General features: G+C 36.3%; 1 protein-coding gene across 1 annotated transcript in view; it reads right to left on the bottom strand.

Annotated features, from left to right (window-relative positions):
- WWC2 (WW and C2 domain containing 2) overlaps positions 1-25,719 on the bottom strand; it is a 210,430-nt gene that overhangs the window by 78,202 nt on the left and 106,509 nt on the right. The window contains exons 3-4 of the mRNA XM_012472558.3: positions 25,305-25,508; positions 24,392-24,468 (exon numbers count right to left, since the gene is read on the bottom strand). Coding sequence (XP_012327981.1) covers positions 24,392-24,468; positions 25,305-25,508 — 281 coding nt within the window. The remainder of the gene's footprint in view (positions 1-24,391; positions 24,469-25,304; positions 25,509-25,719) is intronic.

Below are 25,719 nucleotides of genomic sequence, written 5' to 3' on the forward strand. Positions count from 1 at the left end.
CTTGAGTAGCTGGGATTACAGGGCCCACCACCATGCCCAGCTAGTTTTTGCGTTTTTAGTAGAGAGGGAGTTTGACCATGTTGCCAGGCTGGTCTTGAACTTAAGGGCACAAGCAATCCACCCACTTCAGCCTCCCAAAGTGCTGGGATTACAGGCCTGAGCCACCATGCCCAGCCAGAGCCTTAAGTTTTAAACACGTTCTGTTGTGCAATATTTAAGTGTGCTTTTAAACTTTTATGTTGATTTATTTTGCTCATTCCACAAATACATATTGACTCTACTATGCATCTCGTGCTGGGCCTGAGTATGAACAAAAAAGACATGATCCCTGCCCTGAGGGATCTTACAGACAATGGAACAGCCAGATATTGAGCAAATAATCACCCAACGAAAGAAATCTTACCAATTACCAAAGGCACTCTAAAGGAAAAAGTTCAGGATACTTAGATATGCCAAGAGAATAGAACCTAATTTAGTCTGAGGGCTTGGGTGGAGCCTGTCTGAGGAAACAAATGCTTCAATTGGGAGGAAGGATTAGTGGGGGCTCACTTGGTAGAAGGGGTCCTCAAAAGGAAGAGCTTGTAAAAAGCTCTGAAGGGACAGTGGGGTGAGGGAGTATTCCGCAAACCTCTGGAATTTAAAGAATGCCACTATGGCTGGATTACAGAGGGTGGGGGTGGCAAAAGATGGAACTGGAAAAGGACTGATATATAGATGCCACATTGAGAATTTCTAAATCTTACTCTAAGAACAATGAGAATCAAGGAGGGATTTTAAAGCATGATTTGCTTTAGGATTTTAAATAATCACTGTGACAATGCTGTGGGGACTGACCAGAAGTGCTACAAGGGTCCATTATACCAGCACTGTGGGCTGGCATGTGGGCAAGAGCCAGAGGAGGAAGATACTTCAGAGGCAGAATCAACAGGACTTGGTGATGGACTCAGCATGGAGGGTGGGGAGAGCATCTGACCAAGACCATGTCAGGATTTTGGCTTGCCACCTGGGTAGATGAAGGTGCTTTCCTGGAGAGCAGGACCAAATGTGGAAGAAAGAGGAAGGATTTTCTTTAAGACATTTATTTCTGTGATGTCCAGGAGACTTCAAAGGCAACTGGAATATGTGAACCTGGTGTTCAGAAATGTCTGGACTAGAGATAGATAATTGAGAGTCACTGGCATAAAGATGATATTTTAGATGCATGAGAATAAATGAGATTAGCTAAATTAGGTGTGTATGAAAAGAGAAGAGAGTTCGAGAGCAAGCCTTGGTCATCTTCATTATTCACATGTCTACTAGAGGGAGAGAAAATACACTGTGAAGTGGTGACAAGAGATGTAGAGCATCCTAGAAGACAAGAGAAAAATGTCAAGAGGGAGACTAGGCACTATGAGGAACAACACGACAAGGACAAGACCTGTGTAATACTCTTGTTTGCATACCTTTAGGCACAGTGCTTTGGACAAAGTAGATATTCAATAACGTATCTGTTGAGTTTACTTGAATGTTTATCAGTTTGTGGCCTTAGGTACTTATATTTTATTAGGGCAAAGAAATATAAATAATGGTGTTTCAAGGCCCAATTTATAACTACAAAGAGAGGTATAAACAGTGCTACTGGAACTCAAAGGAAGAAAAGATTACTATGGCTTGAGGATGAGGGTGGAACTCCTGGAGAAGGCTACTTGAACTGGATTTTAAAGGTGCTGTAAGATGAATGAAGAGCAGTGAGCTCATTCACACTATATCACAAAAACATTTCAGTCTTAATATTAAGCTATTATCATATCAAAAGAGCCACAGCAATCAGTAGCTCATTCTACATGTATTTCTATTTAGGACAACATTCTCTAGGACAACATTCTCAAGTGCTTTTTGTCGAGCAACACTTTCATCTTTTGGAAAAAAAAAATGAGTCCAAAAATTGATAGCATTCAAATATCTGGGCTGAAACCTGTCTTTTACCCTTGAAAATACAGTTTGTTACAAAAGCTACAAATAAAATAAAATAGAATTAACTTAACCAAAGAAGTGAAAGATTTCTACAATGAAAACTATAAAACAAGCTTGCCCAACCCACGATGACTTTGAATGCAGCCCAACACAAATTCATAAACTTTCTTAAAACATTATGAGGATTTTTGCTTTTTTTTTTTTCAGCTTATCAGCTATTGTTAGTGTTAGTGTATTTTACGTGTGGCCCAAGACAATTCTTTTTCTTTCAATGAGGCCCAGGGAAGCCAAAAGATTGGACAACCCTGCTATAAAACATTGATTAAAGAAACTGAAGCGGACACACAAAAAAAGGAAAGATAGTCCATGTTCATGAATTGGAAGAATCAATATTATTAAAATGTCCATACTACCCCAAGTAATCTATAGATTCAATGCAATCTCTATCAAAATATCAAAATCCTTTCACAGATACAGATAAAACAATCATTAGATTTATATGGAACCAAAAAAGACCCAGAATATCCTGAGCAAAAAGAACGAAACTGAAGGAATCACATTATCTGACTTTAAACTGTTAAAGCAAACTAAATATGGCCTGAGAAGGACTTCATACTTCTATAGTTGAGACCTTATGGATGAACTGTAACCTAGCTTAGTAGTCAGACAAAATTGAAAACCTAACTTAATAAATACACCTGTAACAATAACTGAGTGTTGGCCAATCCCAGTGGCCATACTTCAACCACTTATAGACTGCTCAATGTTCAAACTGCCTTCAAATAGCTGAGCTGTAACCGATCTCACTGTTTCTGTACCTCACTTCTGATTCCTGTCCGTCGCTGTACGTTTTTTGTCTATAAATTTGTTCTGACCACAAGGCACTCCTGGAGTCTCTATAAATCTGCCATGATTCTGGGGCCACCTGATTTACAAATCATTCACTGCTCAATTAAACTCCTTTAAATTTAATTTGGCTGAAGGTTTTCTTTTTTCAAAATTATACAACAGAGGTATAGTAACCAAAACAGCACACGACTGGCATAAAAACAGACACATAGACACAGAAAACCAGAAAACAAATCCATACATGTACAGTGAACTCATTTTTGACAATGCTGCTAACAACATATACTGGGGAAAGGACAGTCCCTTCAATAAATGGTGCTGGGAAAACTAGATATCCATATGCAGAAGAATGATTGAAACTAGACCCTTATCTCTCTCCATATACAAAAATCAAATGAAAACACAGTTGGTAAAAACAATGGTGATATTAAACCCACTTAGAAATAATGAATTAAAACAATTATTATATCTCATTGACATAAAATATAAGTCAAATCATTTGGATTGTGTGAGATAAATATTATACAAAAAATCATTTGGATTATGATAGGCCAATTTAAAATTTTAAAAATTATTTAAGACATTCTTTATCTTGAAGGGCTATTAGTGCTCCCATGTTCACTGCAGCAGCATGATTCACAACAGCCAAGATACAGAAATAATCTAAATGTCCACTGACAGATGAATGGATTAAAAAAAAACAGTATGTAAACACAATGGAATATTATTCAGCCTTTAAAAAGAAGGAAATCCTGCAATATGTGACACTATGAATGAACCTTGAGGACATTATGCCAAGTGAAACAAGTCAGTCACAGAGGGACAAATATTGTATGATTCCACTTATATAAAGTATCTAAAATAGGCTCATAGAAGCAGCAAGCAGAATGGTTGTTGCCAGGTGCTAAGCTGTACAGAAAAGGCACAGTGCTAGAGGAAATAAAGTTTCAGTTACGCAACATGAAAATTAGTCTAGAGATCTGCCGTACATTGTTTTTATAGTTGAATATCTTATACACTTAAAAATTCTGTTAAGAGGATAGATCTCATGTTAAGTGTTATTACTACAATAAAATAAAAATTGAAGTTTAAAAAAATCTAAAATGGACTTGACAAACTTGGCCTCTGCTCTGTTTAGCTGCTATGAGTGAAATTTTATTCTATGTTGGGTGACAATCAAATAGGAAGCTTTCTTTGTTCCCCACATTATTTAGTTTACCTGAAGATAGCTATATGCTATGCTAGTTTTTATACTGGAGAGTCTTCTTAATGGACAACCTGAATGATTTTTAGCTCCCAAACACCAAGATGGCATTTTATGAACTATTAAAAAGTTTGCTTCCATAAGTGAAATGAGTATTTCCAACCAGACATTATTTCTAGTTGTTTTGGTTTTATCAGTATGGTCTTAATTAGTAGTTCAACACCTTTCTACTCTGGAACCACTTGGCATCATTCTAGCTATTGGAGGATCACTGTTTTCATTCTTCTATTCTCTAACCCAGTCTCAAATGTAGGACAAGAATGTAAAAACAAATGTCCTTAGATCACAACTAGAAGATTAAGCTAATGCTGGCCTATAAGCTTAGCACAATGTAGACTCAATGAGCTAAATTCATAAGTACTTTTAATGTATTCCAAGCACTGTGCTTAATACAAATACCCATTTTCAATCCTCAAACTACTCTATTAGATACAGTTTTCATTCTCATTTTATTGGTAAGGAACCTGGGACCTAAAGAGGATAGGTAAGTAACCTGCTGAAGGCTACACTGCTATCACAGTCTATCTAGAACCAGGAGAACTTCTAAAAATACAATTTAAAAAGTTTTGTTATTAATGGCATAATACATGTAAAAAGAAAGACAAACTAGAATAGTAGCAAAATTACCTAAATAAAATCTGTGACCCTTATTCTGCCTTAGAAACTTCATTATTCCTGTATCCCACTGGAAATGAAGACATGAACAGCCCACGATCCCCAGTGCCTGTGTTTTCTCACATTACTGAATTTAACTACAGCTGTAGCTGACCACCTAATTTTATTTCTATGGAGCCAAATTTCACAACCCCGAGTGCTAAACTGGAAGCAAGAGACCCACGATTTCTGCACATTTCCCACTGTCTATACTGACTACACTAAAGCAACTGCTATTTTAAATTGATTCCAGTTATTTCTGAAAACCAGGAAGATACTATGATTAAATGTGATGACTGAAAATCGCAGAGCTTATTACCACCTCTTAAAATCCTAGTGTCATAGGTTTTATTTTAAAAGAAGGGGAAAGAAGATGACAATGAAGGAAAAGTAAACTCTGGAAATCTGTAGACCATAGAAAGATCACAAGACAGACAGGTTTCAAAAGTGTGCCCTAAAAGTGAATCTTGCAACGTTAAAGCTGTAATGAGTAAAATGATATTTTACTAATGACTACCTTCCCTTTTCACCATTTTCTCCTTTGTCTTGCAGGGAACTTCTTAAGCAAGCCAATAATGGGCAACTGTCGACTGCTCCTTCTGGAAATCTTTCTATTGACTACCACTTCCACCTTACTAAAAATCCTCATCTCCCTACCTCATCTCTAAAGTCACCTTTAAAGAAAATAAGAAGTCAACTCCAAATAGTCAAATAGAATAAAACATATAAAACACTGTTTAACTTTCATAAAGAATAGAGGAAAGTGTATGATAGCTAATAAATGGAATTTGTCATCAGAAATAAGATGGCTGAACACGGTATCTTTTTTTAAAAAAAATCTTTTGTTTAACAACAATAAAAAGGAAATAAAACAAAAGCCAATGAGAAAAATCATATAAAACATTTATGAAATATACTATCAAGATAAAAATAACAGATAAATATTAATATATGGAAGGTCAATGCTAGATATCCACAAATAATTAAACCAGTAAATTATCGCATAACCCAACAATTCTACTTCAAGGCGTATACCCAAGAAAAATGGAAACCCATGTCCACACAAACACTTGTACATGTAGGCTCACAGCAGCATTATGCATAATAGCCAAAAAGTGGTAAGAACCCAAATATCTGCCAACTGATGAATGGATAAATAAAATATGGCCAGGCGTGGTGGCTCATGCCTATAATCCCAGCACTTTGGGAGGCCGAGGCGGGTGGATTGCTTGAGGTCAGGAGTTCGAGACCAGCCTGACCAACATAGTAAAACCCCATCTTTACTAAAAATATAAAAAGTAGCTGGGTGTGGTGGAGTGCACCTGTAATCCCAGCTACTTGGGAGGCTGGAACAGGAGAATCACTTAAACTCAGGAGGCAGAGGTTGCAGTGAGCCAAGATCTCACCACTGCACTCCATCATGGGTAACAGATCGAAAATGTGTCTCAAAAAAATTAAATAAATAAGATGTTTATTTATATAATGGAATATTATTTGGCAATTCAAAGGATGAAGTTCTAATACATGCTACCAACATGAACAAACCTTGAAAACATATGCTAAGTGAAAGAAGCCAGTCACAAATGATCACACAGTATATGATGCCATTTATATGAAATGTCTATAACAACAGGCACACCTGGAGAGACAGAAAACAGTGGTTGTTCAGGGCTCGGGGGATGGAGGAGGCAGGTGTGGGGAATGGGGAGTAACTGCTAATGGGCACAGGGTTTCCTCTGGGGGCAGGGCAAAAATGTCCTAGAGTTAGATTATAATAACAGGCATGTAAATATGAATGTACTAAAACCCATTAAAATGTACATTTTAAGTGGGTGAATTGTATGGTTTCTTAATAAAGCTGTTAAATTTTAAAAAATAAACTAGAAAATGGAAATACACATGCTAAAAAATCATTAACAAAATCACCTCCTAATAGACAAAATTGAAAAGCATTATATCATTACATACCAATTAAACTAGCAAAAATTAAATACAAATAATAAAAATACGGTCAAATGGTTTCCTATTTCAGATGCACATCTACAACCTTTCCAGTGGTGTGTCAGGCCTACATGCTCTTCTGTCTTCATTTCATCACCTAGATTAACTCTCTTCTTTTCTCCCTTACTACTCCCCACTTTCTCTCTCTTTTATGGCCAGTTTTCCCACCAGCAGTAAAGAGTTTCAGTTCTTCTCTACTAAAAACTGCTTTAGTTGTAGCCTACAAAATTTATACATATTTTTATGACCACTTAATTCTATTTCTATATTTCTATTTAATTTTGTTAACCCATGCATTATACTGAAAGTATGTTTAAAAGTTTCCTGTAGGCCAAGGCAGGTGGATTGCTTGAGCCCTGGAGTTCAAGACCAGCCTGGGCAACATGGCGAAAACCCTGCCTCTACAATAAATACAAAAATTAGCCAAGCATGGTAGTGTACCACCTGTGGTCTCAGTTACTTGGGAGGCTGAGGCAGGAGGATCACCTGAGTCTGGAAGACTGAGGCTGCAGTGAGCCATGCTTGTGCCACTGCGCTCAGCCTGAATGACAGAGCAAGATTCTGTCTCCAAAAAAAAAAAAAAGTTTCATGAAGAGTTCTGCATCTTTTGGCTTTTTGTTATTGACTTCTAACTTAATTGGCATCCTGGCTGAACAGTATGCTCAATATAATAATAATCCATTGTATTAATTTTTAAAGGGCATCATTACGACTAGCCTGCAGCTAATTTTTATTAGTAATAGAAAGAAATCTGCATTCATTATTTGGTGAGCTCTACATACAACCATTAGACCAAGCTTATTGACTTAGTTGTTGAAATCTCCCCACCTCAATACAGCATAGGCTCCATGAGAGCTGTTACTTTTGTTTGTTTTGTTTATGCTATACCTCACTGCCTAGAATAGTATCTGAAATGTATCTGTTCTCTGCTATATCATTTGTGTAAAACAGTGTCTGGCATATATGAAGCCCTAAATAGATAACTGCTTAATGAATGAATGACTAAAGACTTCTCATCCTGGTAGTTAATTGCATTTGATTTTTAAAATGTCTCACCATCAGGTTGGCTTTGTTTGTTACTCCCCATTGTTTTCTCAATCTTTTCTTTAAATGTTCTGTGGCTAATTTAAATAAGTTCATGATTGGACTTTTCACATTTAAATCACTCATCCATCTGGGATTATTTTGATGTCAAAAGTAGGGTACTGACTCATCTTTATTTTAGAAATTTCCACCTTTATTTAATTTCTTTTAACATGGGCAAAGAGATATCCTTATATATTCACTGAATAATCCAGTTTTATTCTAATCATAAGGAATGCTACTTTCATCATATTTTAAATTCAACAAGATGTTTCTGCTTATTTGTGGATGTTCAGTTCCATTGATATTCCTATTTTTGTGTCACTATCACACTGTTGTAATTACTGGCAATGTATGTATTTTAATGTAGTAAGATAAGAACTTAAAATTGCCAACTCAGTTGCAATAAACACTCACGCATGTGGAGTGTGGTCTCTAAATACAACATCTTACAAAAAGAATCAGTTTCTTGAATAAATGTCTGATTCCAGGTCTAGTGCAAAAAGAAGTCAAAAACATATTTTCAGGCCAGAGTAAAAGAAAACTCTCAGAATACTAGGATCAAAGGTATGAGGAGCCAATATAAAGAGGCTCCTATATCACAAGATAGGAAAATTTGTGGATGAATAAGCATACAATTATCTAAAACATGTCAGTTATGTTTAAATCTGTGAGAACAAATTGATATTTTAAAACCTTAACAAACAGGCCAGGTGCAGTGGCTCATGCCTGTAATCCCAGCACTTTGGGAGGCAGAGGCAGGCAGATCACTTGAGGTCAGGAGTTGGAGACCTGCCTGGCCAACAAGGTGAAACCCCATCTCTACTAAACATACAAAAATTAGCTGTGCATAGTGGCACATGCCTGTAATCCCAGCTACTCGGCAGGCTGAGGCACAAGAATCACTTGAGCCTAGGAGGTAGAGATTGCAATGAGCTGAGATAGCACCAGTGCACTCCAGCCTGGGCAACAGAGTGAGACTCTGTCGCAAAAAAACCAAAAAACTAAACAAAAACCTCAACTCTGTTGGTAATCTCTGGCAGGTGTTAGATAGAGCTAGGGCACAACTTATCATTTCACCTATCTTCCCAATATAAGCTGAGGATCAGTAAATTATTCCAACGAATATATAAATAAGGAATGGTATACTTAGACTATAATATTTTTGCAATCCCTAATGGAATAATGAATCTAGATGATCATAAATTACTACAATAAAAAAGAGGCATGTACTTCCTGATGGATATATATAGCATAACCCATGATGAATGCCCACCTCCAAAAAAAACTAGATCTCATAATCCTCTACATCTAGTTAATAATTTACAGGAATTACAGGAACAAAGGAATTTGTTCAAGTACACCATGGGGATATAAGATAGAAAAATCAGACAGCGAGGAATTCTACAAATGACCCAGTTTTCTTTGTTGTTGTTGTTTTTTTAAGTTACAAAGAAAAAAAGGTAATTAAAATTAGACTTCAGGCTAGGCTCAGTGGCACACACCTGTAATCCCAGCACTTTGGGAGGTCGAGGCGGGTCGATAGCCTGAGGTGAGGAGTTTGAGACCAGTCTGGCCAACATGGTGAAACTAAAAATACAAAAAGCACCCAGGCATGCTGGCTCACACCTGTAGTCCCAGCTACTCGGGAGGCTAAAGCAGGAGAATCACTTGAACCCAGGAGGCAGAAGTTGCAGTGAGCCGAGATCGTCCCACTGCACTTCAGCCTGGGCGAGACTTCTGGGCGAGACAAAGTGAGACTCTGTCTCAAAAATAAAAAATAAATAAATAAATAAAATAAAATTAGACTTCAGAAATATATTTACCATTTGCAATATGCAGACCATATTTAGACACTGATTCAAACAAGCCAACAGAAACACAAATGAGAAACATAAATATTGATAGGGCATTTGGATGGCAATACAGAATTCTAGTTAACTTTTCAAATATAATAATGGCATTGTAGTTACTTTCTTCTTAGCTTTAAAAATACATGCTGAAATGTTTACAGATGAATGATACACTATTTCAAACTGTCATCAAAATAATTCAGAGGGTAGGGTGAAAGTAAAAGACAAAACGAATGAGATGTGATGGAAATATGGGAGAAAATTATACTATTACCTCTTCTCAGGTATATTGTTTAATATTTCCCATAATAAAGTATAGTCATGTGTCACTTCATCTTAGAAATGAGATGTTGGGCAATTCCGTTATCATGTGAACATTATAGAGGACACTTACATAGAACCAGATGGCACAGCCTGTTACACACCTAGACTATTTGGCACAGCCTACTGTTCTAGGCTACAAACCTGTACAGCATGTTACTGTACTGAAAACTGCAGGCAACTGTAACAAACTGTAACATAATGGTAAGCATTGTATATTTAAACATATCTAAAGATAGAAAAGGTACAGTAAAAATATGGCATTATAATCTCATGGGACCACCATATATATGTGGTTTGTCATTCACTGCCATGTCATTATTTGGACTATATTTTTCATCATTATTTTTTGAGACAGCACCTCACTCAGTTGCCCAGGCTGGAGTGCAGTGGCACAATCTCAGCTCATTGCAACCTCCGCCTCCCAGGTTCAAGCGATTCTCGTGCCTCAGCCTCCCAAGTAGCTGGGACTACAGATGTGCGTACCACCACGTCCAGCTAAATTCTGTATTTTTATTAGTAGTAGAGATGGGTTTTCACCACGTTGGCCTGTCTGGTCTTGAACTCCTGGCCTCAAGTGATCTTCCCACCTTGGCCTCCCAAAGTGCTGGGATTACACGTGTGAGCCACCATGCCTAGCCACATTAACTATATTTTTAGATGTAAGGCAAATTCCCTCTAATAACATGTCCAGATGATATTCTGAAAATTTATATCTTGTTCCCCCTCCTACACTCCCAAATTAGGATTCTGAAACTGCCTTATAATGTTTCTATTTTTAAAAATATATGTCTTTCATTTACTAAAATTTTCATTTATATCCCCTCAAAGATGTTTTATAATTTTCTCCAGATAGGGCCACTATATTTCTTGATAAAAGTTAATTCTAGATATTTTATGATTTGGGTTTGCTGCTGTGAATATGATTTTTTATTTTATATATTACAAATGGCTATGATAGATATGTTAAAAGATTTTACATGTTTTAGATATAAAATACAATAGATTCTATTTATTTATTAGTGCTAACAATTATTCATCTGAATCTTTTCCTCCTACATAGAAAATGGTATTTTAACCATATTTATTTATGATAAACTGCACAAATTTTAAATGTACAATATAATGAGTTTAGACAAGTATATATAATCATGCACCAACAGGACAACCATCAATTATTTCCTCACGCCTCTTTACAGTCTATCCCCACCTGGCCCCTAGCAACCACTAACTTTCACTGCTTTTGAAATTCATCCATGTTGTATCAGTAACCTATTCCTTTTAAATTACATTTTATGAATATACCACAATTTGTTTATCCATTTATCTACTGATAGACATTTAGGTTGGTTCCCAGTTTAGGCTAACAAGTACAAAGCTCTCACAAATATTTACACTCAAGTCTTTGTGTGGGTATATGCTTTCATTTTGGGTAAATCCGTATAAATGGGATTGCTAGATAGTATGTTAAATATATGTTTAACTTTGTAAGAAACCGCTAACTTGCTTTGCAAAAGGGTTGTACCCTTTCACATTCCCATAGCAATGTATGAGTCTTCCATTTGCTAATGACATGCCATTAAGCACTGCTGTAGCTATACTCAGTAAATTTTTATACAGCGTATTTTCCTTTTTCTTTAGTTCAAAATATTTTTAAATGTTCCTCAAGTGCTTTCTTCTTTGGCCAATGAATTACTGAGAAGTATGCTAATAATTTCCAAGTATTTGACAATTTTTCCAGATACATTTATGATGTATAGTTTAATTTCACTGCAGCTATATTCTGTATGAATTTGAGTCCCCTTAAATGTACTGAGACTTCTCTTCATATTCTAGAGTAAGGACTACCTTTGTGATGTTCCATATGTACTTCTGCTGTTTTTAGATGGTATGTTCTATTCTATAAATGTTAATTGGATCAAGTTGGTCTATGGTATGGTGTACATCTTCGACATCATCGCTGATTTTCTGTCTACATATTCTATCAATTACTGGGAGAGGGGTGCTGATATATCCAACTTTAATTGTAGATTTGTCCTTTACCTTGCAGTTGTATTGGTCTTTATTCCAGGCATTTGAAGCTCTGTTAGTATGTGCATATATCATTAAGATTCTTATGTCTTTTGATGAACCGATCCATTTATAATTATAAAATCTCTAGTAATAGTCCTTATTTTGTAGTTTGTCTGATATTACTTTGACAACAGAAACATTCTTTGCATTTGTATTTTCATGATCTATCTTCTTTAATATTTTAATTAACCTATCTAGGTCTTTATATTTAAAGTAGGTCTGTTACAGCTATCATGAAATTGGGTCTTATTTTAACCATTCTGATAATCTTTGCCTTTTGATTGGAGTATTTAGGCCATTTATTAATAGATTTAGTATATTAGCTTTCTTATTGTCATATTTTCTTCTTCTATTCTTGCCTTCTTTTGGGTTAACTAAATTTCTTTTAATGATTCCATTTTATTTCCCTTATTGGCTTAATAGTGATCTCTTTTTTTTGTTTGTTTTTTGAGGCAGAGTTTCACTCTGGTTGCTCAGACTGGAGTGCAATGGCTCAATCTTGGCTCACTGCAACCTCCGCCTCCCAGGTTCAAGCGATTTTCCTGCCTCAGCCTCCTGAATAGCTGCGATTACAGGTATGCATCACTACACCCGGCTACTTTTTGTATTTATACTAGAGACGGGGTTTCTCGATGTTGGTCAGGCTGGTCTTTAACTCCCGACTTCAGGTGATCCGCCCACCTTGGCCTCCCAAAGTCCTGGGATTACAGACGTGAGTCACCGCGCCCAGCCTCTTTTTATTTTTATTTTAAATGGGATACTCTAGGGCAGGAATCAGCAATGACAGCTCATCTTGTGGCCTGGTTTTTTGTTGTTGTTGTTGTTTGTTTGTTTTTTATGGACCACTAGTTAATAAAGGTTTGCAAATTTTTAACCATTATCCAAGAAAAGTAGAAAAAAAGAAGAATCTGCAACAGAGACTGCACAGAAAACTGCTGTATGAGTTTTCTGATGCTGCAAAACAAACTATCATGAAATTAGAAGCTTAAAATTAATTACAATTATTTAATAGCTCACTAGGTTCTCTGGGCTCTCTGGTCAAATTATTGCAAAGCTGAAATCAGGGTGTTAGCCAGGCTGAGTTGTCATCTGGGGCTTTGCAGAAAAATCCACTCCTAACTGCATTCTCACTGTTGGCAGTGTTCAGTTAATTGTGGCTCTAGGACTGAGATTTGAATTCCTTGCTGGCTATCAGCCAAGGTTGCTCTCAGTTTCTTCCCATGTTGGCCTCTCCTTCTGTAATCCAGCAATAGCACATTCAAACCCTCTCATGCTTTGACATCTAATGTCCTCCTCTACAGTAACCAGCCAGAGAAACTGATTTTAAAGGGCCTGTGTGTCACCTCCAGTCCCCCAGGATAATTTCTCTATCTTAAAGTTAACTTTGCCATATTAAATAATGCATTATATTCAGCCAGGAAATTATGAATGGCATGTATACTAGGAAAGGTGGGGGAGGGGGAAATCTTGGAGGACTGGAAAATATTTTCAAATCCTGCTTACTATACCTGCAACATCTAAAATATTTACTATTTGGGTATTTATAGAAAAAGTTCGCTCTAGTATATAAAACATGCAATCCATTACCAATAAAAGTCACTACTTTATGAATAGTGAAAGTGCCTATGACAGCATCCTTCCACTCTCCCCCATTCTTTGTGGTATTTTGTCTTTTATTTTGCTTTTAAATATTCTATAAACATCAACATATTTTTATTATCTTTGTTTAAATAGCCATTTTTATTTAAAGAGACTTCAAATTACTAAAATAGTCTTGTATTTGAATAACATTTTTCATTATTTTATTTAGATCCAAATTTCCATGTGGTATCGTTTTCCCTCTGCTTGAAGAAATTAACATTTATAACTGCATAGTTCTGCAGGCAATTAGTTCTCATATTTGCCTGAAAATTTATTTTATTCTTTATTTTTGTGATAAAATATACATGCAAGACTTACCATTTATGATTCAGTGGCATTAAGTACAACCATCACTGGTCCTTTCCTGAACATTTTCATTGTCTTAAACTGAAACTCTGTACCTATTAAACAATAACTCCCCTTTCTCTTCTTCCTCAACCCCTGGTAACCACTATTCTGTTTTCTGTGTCTACGAAATTGCTTATTCTAGGTATCTTACATAAGGTGAATCATATAATATTGGTTCTTTTGTGTCTGGCTTATTTCACTTAGCATAATGTTTTCAAGGTTCATCCATGTTGTAGCATGCATCAGAATTTCATTACATTTTAAGGCTTAATAATATTCCATCACATGTATGTGCCATATTTTGTTGACATTCACCTGTGATTGTAGGTGATAGGTTGTAGGTATGTAACAGTTAATTTTATGTGTCAATTTAGAGGATATTTTGGGATAAGATTTTTAAACTGGTGAACTTTTGAGTATATAGACTGCCTTCCATAATGCGAGTATACCTCATCTAATCAGTTGAGGCCCTGATGAGAATAAAAAAATTGGCCTCTCCAAGCAAATAGGAATTCAACAAACTGCCTTTGGACTTCATCTGAACTATAAGCTTTCCTGGGTCTCTGCCTGCCAGCCTTCAGACTTCATCTGCATCATCAGCTTTGTTGGGTCTCAAGGCTGCCGCCAGTATTTGGACTGGAACTGTACTACCGGCTCTCCTGTGCCTCCAGTTCGTCAGCCCACACTGCAAATCTGCACTTGCCAGTCTCCATAACTGTGTGAGCCAATTCTTTATAACAAATATTTTCCAAGATTAGAAGACATATATCAAAACCTATACGGATATATATCAAAAAGTTACATTTAGAATTACCTTGTGATCGAACAATTCCATTTCTGGATGTATATTCCAAAGAACTGAAAGCAGAGACTCGAACAGATACTTGTACACCAATGTCCAACCTGTGTCGTCAGTCTTTTAAGTAATAGCTTTCCTAATAGGTGTGAAGTGATATCTCATTGTGATTTTGATTTGCATTTCCCTAATGACTCTAGGGATGTTTATCATCTTTTCATATGCTTATTGGCCATTTGTATATCTTCTTTGGAGAAATGTCTATTGAAGTCTCTTGCCCATTTTTATACTGGTTGTTTTCCTTCAATTTTAAAAGATATTTTCACTAGGTATAGAAACCTAGGTTGACAGTTTTCTTTTAGTATTGGTACTCTTAAAACTATCACTCCATTGTCTTACAATTGGTATTATTTCTAATAAGCAGTCTGTTGTAATTTTTATCTTTATTCCACTGTATATCATGTCTTTTTCTATGGCTACTTTTAAGATTTTCTCTTTATTACTGATTTCTGGCAATATGATTATGATATGTTTTGGTATGATCTTCTTTTCTTTATTCTGCCTTGGGTTTGTTGAATTCCCTATATTGACAGATTTATAATTTTAGTTTCTGCAAATAATTTTTGTGATTTCCTCCCCTGCTCTTTCTAAGAGACTTTAACTACACATGTCACACTCTCTGATATTGAACCACAGGATACTGATATGCTGTTAAATTTTTACCAGGCTTTGTTTTCTCTGTATAATTTGTTTTGAATAGTTTCTATTCCTACGTCTTTAACTTCACTGATCTTTATTTGGTAAATGTATAATCAGCCGTTACTCTCATACAGTTATTTCATTTCTGATGTTGTATTTTTAATCTGTAGAAGTTCCATTTTTATTTTTAAATATATTTTTCTCCTCATTTTCACATTTTCCTTTACATTCTTAAGCATATGTATAATGTTTTAATGTGTTTGCTAATTAAATTGTACCTATCATTTCTTCTTTTTGTTGATCATATTTTCTTGCTTCTTTGCATACCTGGTCATTTTTAACAGCTTTATTGATGTATAACTAGCATACAATACAGTGGATATGTTTAAACTACATACTTTGATAAGTGCTGACACATGTATATGCACATGTAACTATCAATACACTTAGTATAAAGAATAGATCTAACACTCCCAAAGGCTTCCTGATGCCCTCTTGGTAAGCCCTCTCTTTTGCCCCTCCACACTACTCTCATTCCCAACACACATGAAAAATTCTGACTAGATACTGGCCATTTTGAATTTTACATTCTTCATGCTTAATTTTGTTGTATTATCTTAAAGGATCGTGGACTTTGTTCTAGTACACAAATAAATTATTTTAAATCAACTTGATCCTTTCAATGTTTGCTTTCAATTTTTGTTAGAATAAGTCCAATACAGCCTTAGCCTCAGACTAATTTGGTCCCACTACTACGGCATTACCCTTCTGATGCCCCTGTTCAAGATTCTATGTCTCTATGCTGGCTGGTGGGAAACACAAACTATTCCCAGCCCTGTGTGAGCTCTAGGAACTGTTTTTCCTATCACTTTCTTTCTCCAGCCTTATGGTATTTTGTACCATGCATACTCAATCAGTATTCAGTCAAAGATTTGAGGAGATCCTACCAGAAATCTCAGGCTGGCACCTGCCTGCTCTCATTCTCTTCTATCTCTGTAACTCCCTCCTCTCCAGTATTTCCTACATATTCTAGTCACCTCTCCGCCAATGAACTTTTCTCTTCTGTCTCATCAACTCATGCACGCCACTAGACTATGTTTATGCCCTTCTCCCCATACTGCAAATGCTGCAATGCCAGGGCTCACTTCATCTGTTTCCTTTTAGTTAGGGATTACAGTCTTCTACTGTTATCTGAAGTCTGAAAACAGCTGTTTCCTAAATTTTGTACAGTTCTCTAATTACCTGCTGTTAGAGGGCAATTCTCGTAGTAGTTAATCTTTCATGGGCAAAAACAGAAGTAAGCTGGATATTTTAAAATATATTCACATGATTTTGACAGCCTGAATTTTAGACAAAATGTCTCCTTGTTGAGCCTATTTCCTCAATATCACCGTCTCTCTGAAGACACATCTAAAATTGTCATCCAATTGACAAATCTCAAATCACACAACTTTATTCTCTTATATCTTGAAGGAACTAAAATTCTGATGCCTTCATTAAGTAGAAGCTGAGAGTATTGTGTCTACCACCCTCAGTTCTAGAAATATATGTGCACTCGAGGATGCTGAAGATTACAAACATATGCAGAATAAATAGCTATTTCATACTCTCACTGCTGCACTGTCATGGCATCAGGAGGTTGATTCAAAATTCAATGTGAACATGTTAGGTCAATGTATTTATTGTGCACATGTCAAAGAAAAGTAACGAAATATATAAGGAACTGTTGGTTTGACTGTATGCATTATATCTTTATCTTATAACATTCCACAAGGCTTAGCCCCCATGGTCTTCAAAATATGAACAAATGAGCTTTGTAGGCTTTATAGAATCATTTAAAATAGATCATTTATGCGTGATTATTTTCCTGTCAATCCTATTTGCTCAGATTATATATTCTCTAACTGGAGAAATTAATTGCTTTTAATATTATAAAATGCCACAAGCATTATGGATATAAGGGTATTTCAGAATTAAGATGGAGAGACTGACATGGTGGCTTATCTAGGTGAAGAGAAACTAAATATCTCCTCCTCAACAACACAATGTCAATGAAGAATTTCTTTTTTAAAATACATATTTAGCCTGCAGTTTCATACCCTTCAAAGCTAGAAAAGGAGGCCAAACTCAGAAAGAGGGAGAGCAAGAGAAATAAAACATTACAAAAATCAATAAATGTGATTAAGTATTAAAGTTCACTCTATTCAAATTCTGAGTATGCTTTTTGAAAACACACTACTGTGCTATACATTTTAATTATTTCAAGTTACTAGAATGTCATATTAGATACCATCAGTTCTTGCATTAAATAGAATCTCTCATTTTCTGGCTTGTTCTTTTTTTTTCTAATTTCACTCAAAATTCTCATTCCTAATTTCACTCAAAATTCACTAAGACTATTGCACTATATTTTAACCCAACACTAACTATAATAGTTTTCCCTTATTCACAGTTTCACTTTCTGCAGTTTCAGTTCCCTGCAGTCAACTGTGGTCCAAAAATAGATGACTATGATATAATAAGATATTTTGAGAGAGAGAGAGAGACCATGTCCACATAACTATTACTAAAGTACAAGGCTATGATTGTTCAATTTTATTATCAGTCATTGTCATTAATCTCTCACTATGCCTAATTTATAAGTTAAACTTTATTATAGCTATAGATGTATGGGAGAAAACAGTATACAACAGGTTCAGTACTATCCGGGGCTTCATGAACCCACTGGGGGGCCTGGACCATATGCCCTATGAATAAGAGGGGGCTACTGTACAATACAAATTCACTTCCAAACATCCTAAGAATAACTTTATCTACAGTTTGGTGTTGCAAGTTAGCATCATTCTCTTTCAACACCCTAAAAGAAAGCAAGTCACAGCTGAAAGAAGTTGAAATGTAAGCTAAATTGTAAATGTAGTATAAGAATAAGGATATCTCTCATGTGAGAATATTTGTAGCAATTAACACTCTCCAAAGGTATATTTCTTTTAATTTGAAGAAAACTGATACGATTTTTGCTATGTTAGATAATTGGTTACAGTGTCATATTTTGATGTGTACATTAGTAAATTACTTTACTCATACTTATAAACTGAACCTTAAATTTGACTGCCATTCTTTTAAATCTGTGTCCAAGATTACAAATAACTAAGACTGTGGATGACTTTTCTAAGTTCATCACCACTGCTAAAATGAATTCAAACTGAGTCTATATTAACAATGTGTGAGCAGCATATACGTGATAACAAAAGATTGTATACTGTTATTAATAACAGTGCCCACTAGCCAGCTATGTGTTTGGAATGGAGTGCAAATAGTTTAACCAAATGAGTCTTTGCTCTTCACTCTTACAAAATTAAAAGTTGTATTGAAGCACATGCAATGGATACTCAATACACTTTTCAAATACATTTGTATTTCTAAAGACTTTCTTTTACATTTCTAACACTCTAATTAGGTTTAACAAGAGTAAAAGTTTAATAAAAATTTGCCAAAAACTTTCTCCACAAAATTTTCACTAAATTTCACCTATTTGTAAACATCAGTATTGAGTTTTCTTTTTAACAGCAAATGAATTTAAAGTTTAATTTGTGTGAGACAGTTTATATTTTAAGGTGACTATGGTCTGAGATCTATTATAAATAAATAATAAATTTTGCAGTAAAAATGTTTATATTCTTTAAAAAATAGCTGTTGAGATTTTCTCAAGCAATTAAACACTAGTTTTAAAAGTTACGAGTAACTTAAAAAGCATTAATTTATTCATTTTACCATCTTGACAAATAAAAATAAGTTATCAGGAATGATAACTTGTCAATTATCATTTGGTCAAATGTTATCCCATTTGACCAAAGAGGAAACTGAAGCCCAATGATCATCAATACCTATGGCCACAATATACCATGAAACATATTTTAGACAGATGCTTCTAAATACATAATTCCCAAATACTTGACCTACCTAATCCTAATTCAGTAAAACAACTGAGTACACCTGCTTAGACTGTTGCAACAAAACAGTAAAGCATAAAACTAGTGTTTGGCTATGCTTTAAAAATTGTTACTATGACCAAAAATGCACGCAAGTACTCCAAGACACCAAAGCGATGAGTTAGTTGATTCAAGAGTTACTACTCCTAAGGCATTAATTTGTGAAAGGGATTTTTAACAGAGTATACAAGCCAAGAAAGGCCAGATTATCAAAATTTAACAGACTCTGCCAAGTTACCTATCCACTTCTGAATGGCTGGGCCATTCCTAAAGCGTTACCTGGTCAGAATGGATACAGAGTGCATCATCTCTGCCACAGTGTTCAAACCATGACACAGCTTGAAATATCACAACAGCAACATAGTCCACAAGGACCAATCTGCTACGGCAGCATTTCTAAAAAGGCATCCACACTGCCAGGAAGTGTTAAGCAAGCACCGAGGCACTAATGAAAGGGATGAAGCCAGTGTCATTTCTGATATTTTATTTTAGCTATTTATGAACTTTTATTATAGTTATTTATGAATATCTTATCTTCTTTTTGTGAAGGAAGCACCTTCTTGAAGAGGGCATCTCTCTCTGACTCATCTTTGTGGTCACAAGGTGATAAAATATTTTTTATATATAAATATGCAATATATTATTATCTATAAAATACATATTCATATGTGTGTGTATACATGTGTGTGTGTGTGTGTGTGTGTGTGTGTATATATATATGTATATATATATAAAATGTAGGCCTTCTACGTTAACAACAAAATAAACTTGGCATAGAAGCTTAATCTAAGAGATCTGCTACATCAGAAGACAATTCTGGGGAATGTGACCACTTGGGATTGCCTGTGCTGCCCCTGATTGGGATGGGGCTCCATTTCCTTCTAAATGGTTAGTTTAACAAGATATTCTAATACGTTTTTGTTTCTAAATTCCTCCCTCAGTTTGCATATTTCTCAGAGGATCTAAGTGGACAGACTAACAGCTAATTGTGGTTATTCCATTTACAATAGGTCTTGCAAAGATAAGAACTATGAAAAGGATAAAAATTTCAGAAGACAGTAATAATAACTTGCTGAGAAGTGCACAACTCGAGTATTGGAGTTTATTGAGAGTAAGTTTTACAAAAACGTCATTTCCTTTTTTTTAAGATAAGGTATCTAGCCTAGCAGCTCATTAGGATATAGAAATAAGCATAGACACGGTACAAAGATACAGTACCAAGGCATTTGACAAACCACTGCCTGTACAGAGATATGGATGGACTGACAAAGTAAAGGGCCCACGACACCTGGAGCGGTATTTATTGTACGATGACATAGAACGATGACTTCATAAACTGAATCAAGCAATCCAAACCAAAGAGAGCTTTTGCTTCCAGTGAGAGCAGACAAACCTTTTTCATACTCTTTTTCTAATAAGAAATAGAAAAATTATGAGAAAACAAACACACACATCTAGTTGAGGACACTGGAGAACTACTAAGGCAGCAAGAACTTGTATTAAAGATCCAAAAGAGGCCAGGCGCAGTGGCTCACGCCTGTAATCCCAGTACTCTGGGAGGCCGAGGTAGGCAGATCACGAAATCAGGCGTTCGAAACCAGCCTGGACAACATGGCGAAACCCCGACTCTACTAAAAATACAAAAAGTTAGCCAGGTGTGGTGGTGGGCGCCTGTAGTCCCAGCTACTCGTGAAGCTGAGGCAGGAGAATTGCGTGAACCTGGGAGGCGCAGGTTGCAGTGAGCCAAGATGGCGCCACTGCACTCCAGCCTGGGCGACAGAGTGAGACTCCATTTCAAAAAAAAAAAAAAAAGATCCAAAAGATAAGGGAAACTCAGTGTCATAATCCAAACATGGCACTGTTTCTGCTTTTGAGGTATCTGCCCATGCAACAGAGAAAGTGAAAGGCTGGGAGCATGCAGTGACTGAGCACCTGAGATACAGAGAAGTGCTGGTAGCCCCAGAGAGCTAAGGCACAGGAAGGAGATGTGAAGTTCAGCCTTCATCCAACAGAAAGGGCCCTGTTAAAACACCCCAAGAGTTCAACTGGGATTTTGAAGAGCTTTGCCCTAAAAGAAAAGGGAAACTGGAAATAGACCCGCCCTTAGAGAAGGATTGAAGCCCGGCTGCAGTCAGCTCAAATTGTGATTAGATTAAAATTACCTGCTCCAGGCCTAACTACCTAGAACAAAACTAAATCCTCTCTAGGATGACAAAGTGTTCAAAAATTATATATTAATGTGCAGAATTTGGGCAAGTAACTAGAAACAGCTAAAAAATTATCAAATAGAAATTTTGAGATTAAATTTTTTTTAATTTTTAATAGAGATGATGTCTTGTTATGATGCCCAGGCTGGTCTTAAAACCTGGCCTCAAGCCATCCTCCCACCTTGGCCTCCCAGAGTGCTGGGATTACAGGCGTGAGCCACTGCACCCTGTTTCAAATATAAATTTTGAACTGAAAAATAGAGTGAATTTAAGTTGAAGTCAATAATAAAAGAAAATCTCCAAGTGTTTGAAAATTAAGCAATGCACTCATATGAGAAATACAAAGGAAGTGAGAAAATATTTTGGTCTGAATAACAATGGAAATATAAAATTCAAAACTTGTGAGATGTAGGCAAAAGCCTGTGCATAAAGTAGCTCAGAGCCTTAGTGCAGACATGAGAAAGTAAGAAGGGCTGAAACTGTTTGGGAGTATCCACTAAGGTATGTACAGTCAGGTGCCACATGTCCACATTTCCCTGCATATAAGATGGTATGTCTTAGGCCGGGCGTGGTGGCTCACGCCTGTAATCCCAGCACTTTGGGAGGCCAAGGCAGGCGGATCACAAGGTCAGGAGTTCGAGACCTGCCTGGCCAATATGGTGAAACCCTGTCTCTACTAAAAATACAAAAATTAGCCAGGCATGTTGGTGGGTGCCCATAGTCCCAGCTACTTAGGAGGCTGAGGTAGGAGAATCACTTGAACCCAGGAGGCAGAAGCTGCAGTGAGCCAAGATGGTGCCACTGCATTCCAGCCTGGGCAACAGAGCGAGACTCTTTCTCGAAAAAATGCCTTTTCTACCTTTGGATAAGTTTGGATATGGAAATACTTACCACTGTGTATTACAATTCTAGGTACTGAATGTATTTATAATATGTACTTACAGTACTCAGTACAGTATCATACTGTACAGGTTTGTAGCCTAGAAGCAACAGGCTATACCATATAGCCTAGGTGTGCAGTAGCCATATCATCTGGGTTTGCATTAAGTATACTCTGTGATGTTCACGGGACAAAGGAACTGCCTAATAATACACTTCTCAGAATGTATACCCATTGTTAAGTGAGCCATGGTTGTATTTTTTAAAATAAATTTTATTGTGTATATTTGAGGTTTACAACATGATGTTATGGAATACATATAGTTAGTAAAATTACTATAGTGAAGCAAATTAACTTATCTATCAACTGCATAGTTATCATTTTTTGTCACAAGGGCAGCTAAAATCTTAACAAGAATCCCTAATACAATACAATGCTATTCCCTTTAGTACTCATATTGTACATTACAACTCTAGACTTGTTCAGCCTACACATCTGCACCTTTTATCCTTTGAACCACATCTCACCATTTCAACTCCCCTGACCTCTACCCACCTCCCAAGGTCCACTGTTTTATTCTCTGTCTCTGTGTATTTGATCCTTTTTTTTTTCAAGAGTCCACGTATAAGTGGTCCACATATAAGGCATGTATAATAGACATGTACACTAAGGCATAATTTTTAATAATCACAAATTGAAATAAACTTTAATGTACATCAATATTACATAAGATAAAGAATTTATGGTATGTACACAAAAGTGGAACACTATACAGCAATAAAAGTGAATGTGGATCTTGAAATGCTGTTGAGCAAGGTGAGCCATCAAATTAATACATATAGTATCCAGTCTTAGGATGTTCAAAGAAGGTGAAAAATTAACCCTCAGTGCTCATTAGTCTAGTACCACCTTTAGGGAAAAGAAAAATAATGAGGAGGGGTCACAGTAATAACCTAGTTTATGACCTGGGTATTGGTTACATGAGTTTATTTACTTGGTGAACAGCCTTTAATATTCCAAAAATCAAGGATAAACAAGCTCTGGTCTTAACAGCAGTTTGGTAAAAAACATTCTGGCCAAGATTCAGGACACAACTCTTCATGAGGCATTATGAGACCTAGTTAAGTTTGACTTAGACTTTTAAGTTGTGAACACCTTTAAATATTGGTTTGTCTGACAAAAGAGCAACTTGGCTTAACTCTGGAGAGCAAAACTCAGCACAATGAGGGAAAGCAAGTTACAAGGCTCGAATTTTGATGCAATAGTCTAACTACTAACAATAAAACTGCCCAATAGGCTGGGAGCAGTGGCTCATGCCTGTAATCCCAACACTTTGGGAGGCCAGGGTGGGCAGATCACTTGAGGTAAGGAGTTCGAGACCAGTGTGAACAGTGTGGCCAACATGGTGAAATCCCATCTCTATTAAAAATACTAAAATTAATATTGGTGGCATGTGCCCGTAATCCCAGCTACTCAGGAGGCTGAGGCAGGAGAATCGCTTGAACCCAGTTGGCGGAGATTGCAGTGACCCAGCCTAGGCGACAGAGTTAGACTTCATCTCAAAAAAACCTGCCCAATAATAGAACACACTGTCTCAATAATAAAGACTATCCCAAACTTTGAACTTGTTCACATAAAGGTAGAAAGACCACTCAGCAGGAATAAGTGGAGGAGTTTTCTATACCAAATGGAGATGAGAGCTGATCACTAAAGCCCCTTCCACATCCTTCAGACTCTACGCATATTAGTCAACAGAGAACCACAATTTAAAACCTCTTACCCTTAATCTTGTAGTGGAGATCTCAGCTTTTAAAATATCGGGATCATATTTAGTACTGGATGAAGATCCTGAGAATACTTTTTAAAGAGAAAAAAGAAAACCTAATTATTTACAAGTTGCATAACCAGTTCTCAGCTTGCAATTTACTGAAGCTATATATGAGGAAAAAAAGAATTTACTGAAGCTAAAAACAAGATTTATGTGCTTCTGTGAATACTTACTTTTTATAATTCCTTTATTGTCATTCATCAGACACCTAAATATAAAAAGTAATCTTCAAACCTCTATCATTTTTTTAACTCTGTAAAGAGTAATGTCATACAGGCCTTGGTACTTAATTTTCTTCTGTATTTTATATAAACTATGTCCTTAGAGGACTATACTGCAGCAGTATATCAGAGTTTTGCATTATCAAGGAATTTATAATTTAAGTAGAACTTCTGAACTCATCAGAGCTGCTTCTTTAAACAAAGCCATCTCCAAATAATCAATCTGTGAGATGAGGGAGAGGTAAATCAACTCAGGTGGTTAACAGAAATTACACCGTAGATAATAGTTCCAGTTCCTCCCCACTAAAAATATTGTACAAAAGTAGCAAAAAAGGGCCAAATTACTTTCGTTGTTCTGAAAAAGTAAAAATTAACTCATAAATGCATACAGGCAACCTGGCAGAGGTGGGAGCAGAAACAGAAGGCATGCATAATCCCCAAACGGGGCAACTTTTATCTGGAGTTGGGGTAAGGGTTTTACTGAAAAATCTGGGGTATGCCCTTGCCTCTCATGGTTTTGAGAAACTCTTCCTGCTTAGGAGGGAAAAGGACTCAAAATTAAACTCCATAGAAATGTAAGTGGCCTTCCGTTATCTACAATTCAGTCTCCACTTCTAAAGCCTGAATAGTCACACTGTACTTACAGCTTGTGCGAGAACTTGACTTTTCCTTATAGGCATCATTTAATCGCATGTATTCATCCAGGGCCAATGCCAGCCTCTGCTCCTTCACATGGTACAGCTCCTTCTGGGTCCGGAGGGCATCCTGCGCCACGGAGAGGTAGTCCTTCAGCATCTTCTCCTGCTCCCCCCTCCATTGTTTCCTTGGATCTTCTATCTGTGTGGTTTCTGAAAACATTAGGTAGAGGGTTTTTTTTAGAATTTAACTTTGTTTTCTGGATTGTTTAAGCTTTAGGCTAGCTTAAGTTCTTAAGTATCTAGAGGATACTCTAATGAGTTTATTTAGCAGTGCTGGAGTGACTTCCCCAGAAATGTGATAGTTTTATTTTATTTTACCCAGCCCCTATGCCTTCAACTTTCTTCCCCTTTCAGGTTCTCA

The sequence above is a fragment of the Aotus nancymaae genome, unplaced genomic scaffold (genome assembly GCF_030222135.1).
Source record: "Aotus nancymaae isolate 86718 unplaced genomic scaffold, 86718_ANA_hifiasm-v0.15.2.pri h1tg000006l, whole genome shotgun sequence".
Taxonomy (NCBI): Eukaryota; Metazoa; Chordata; class Mammalia; order Primates; family Aotidae; genus Aotus; species Aotus nancymaae.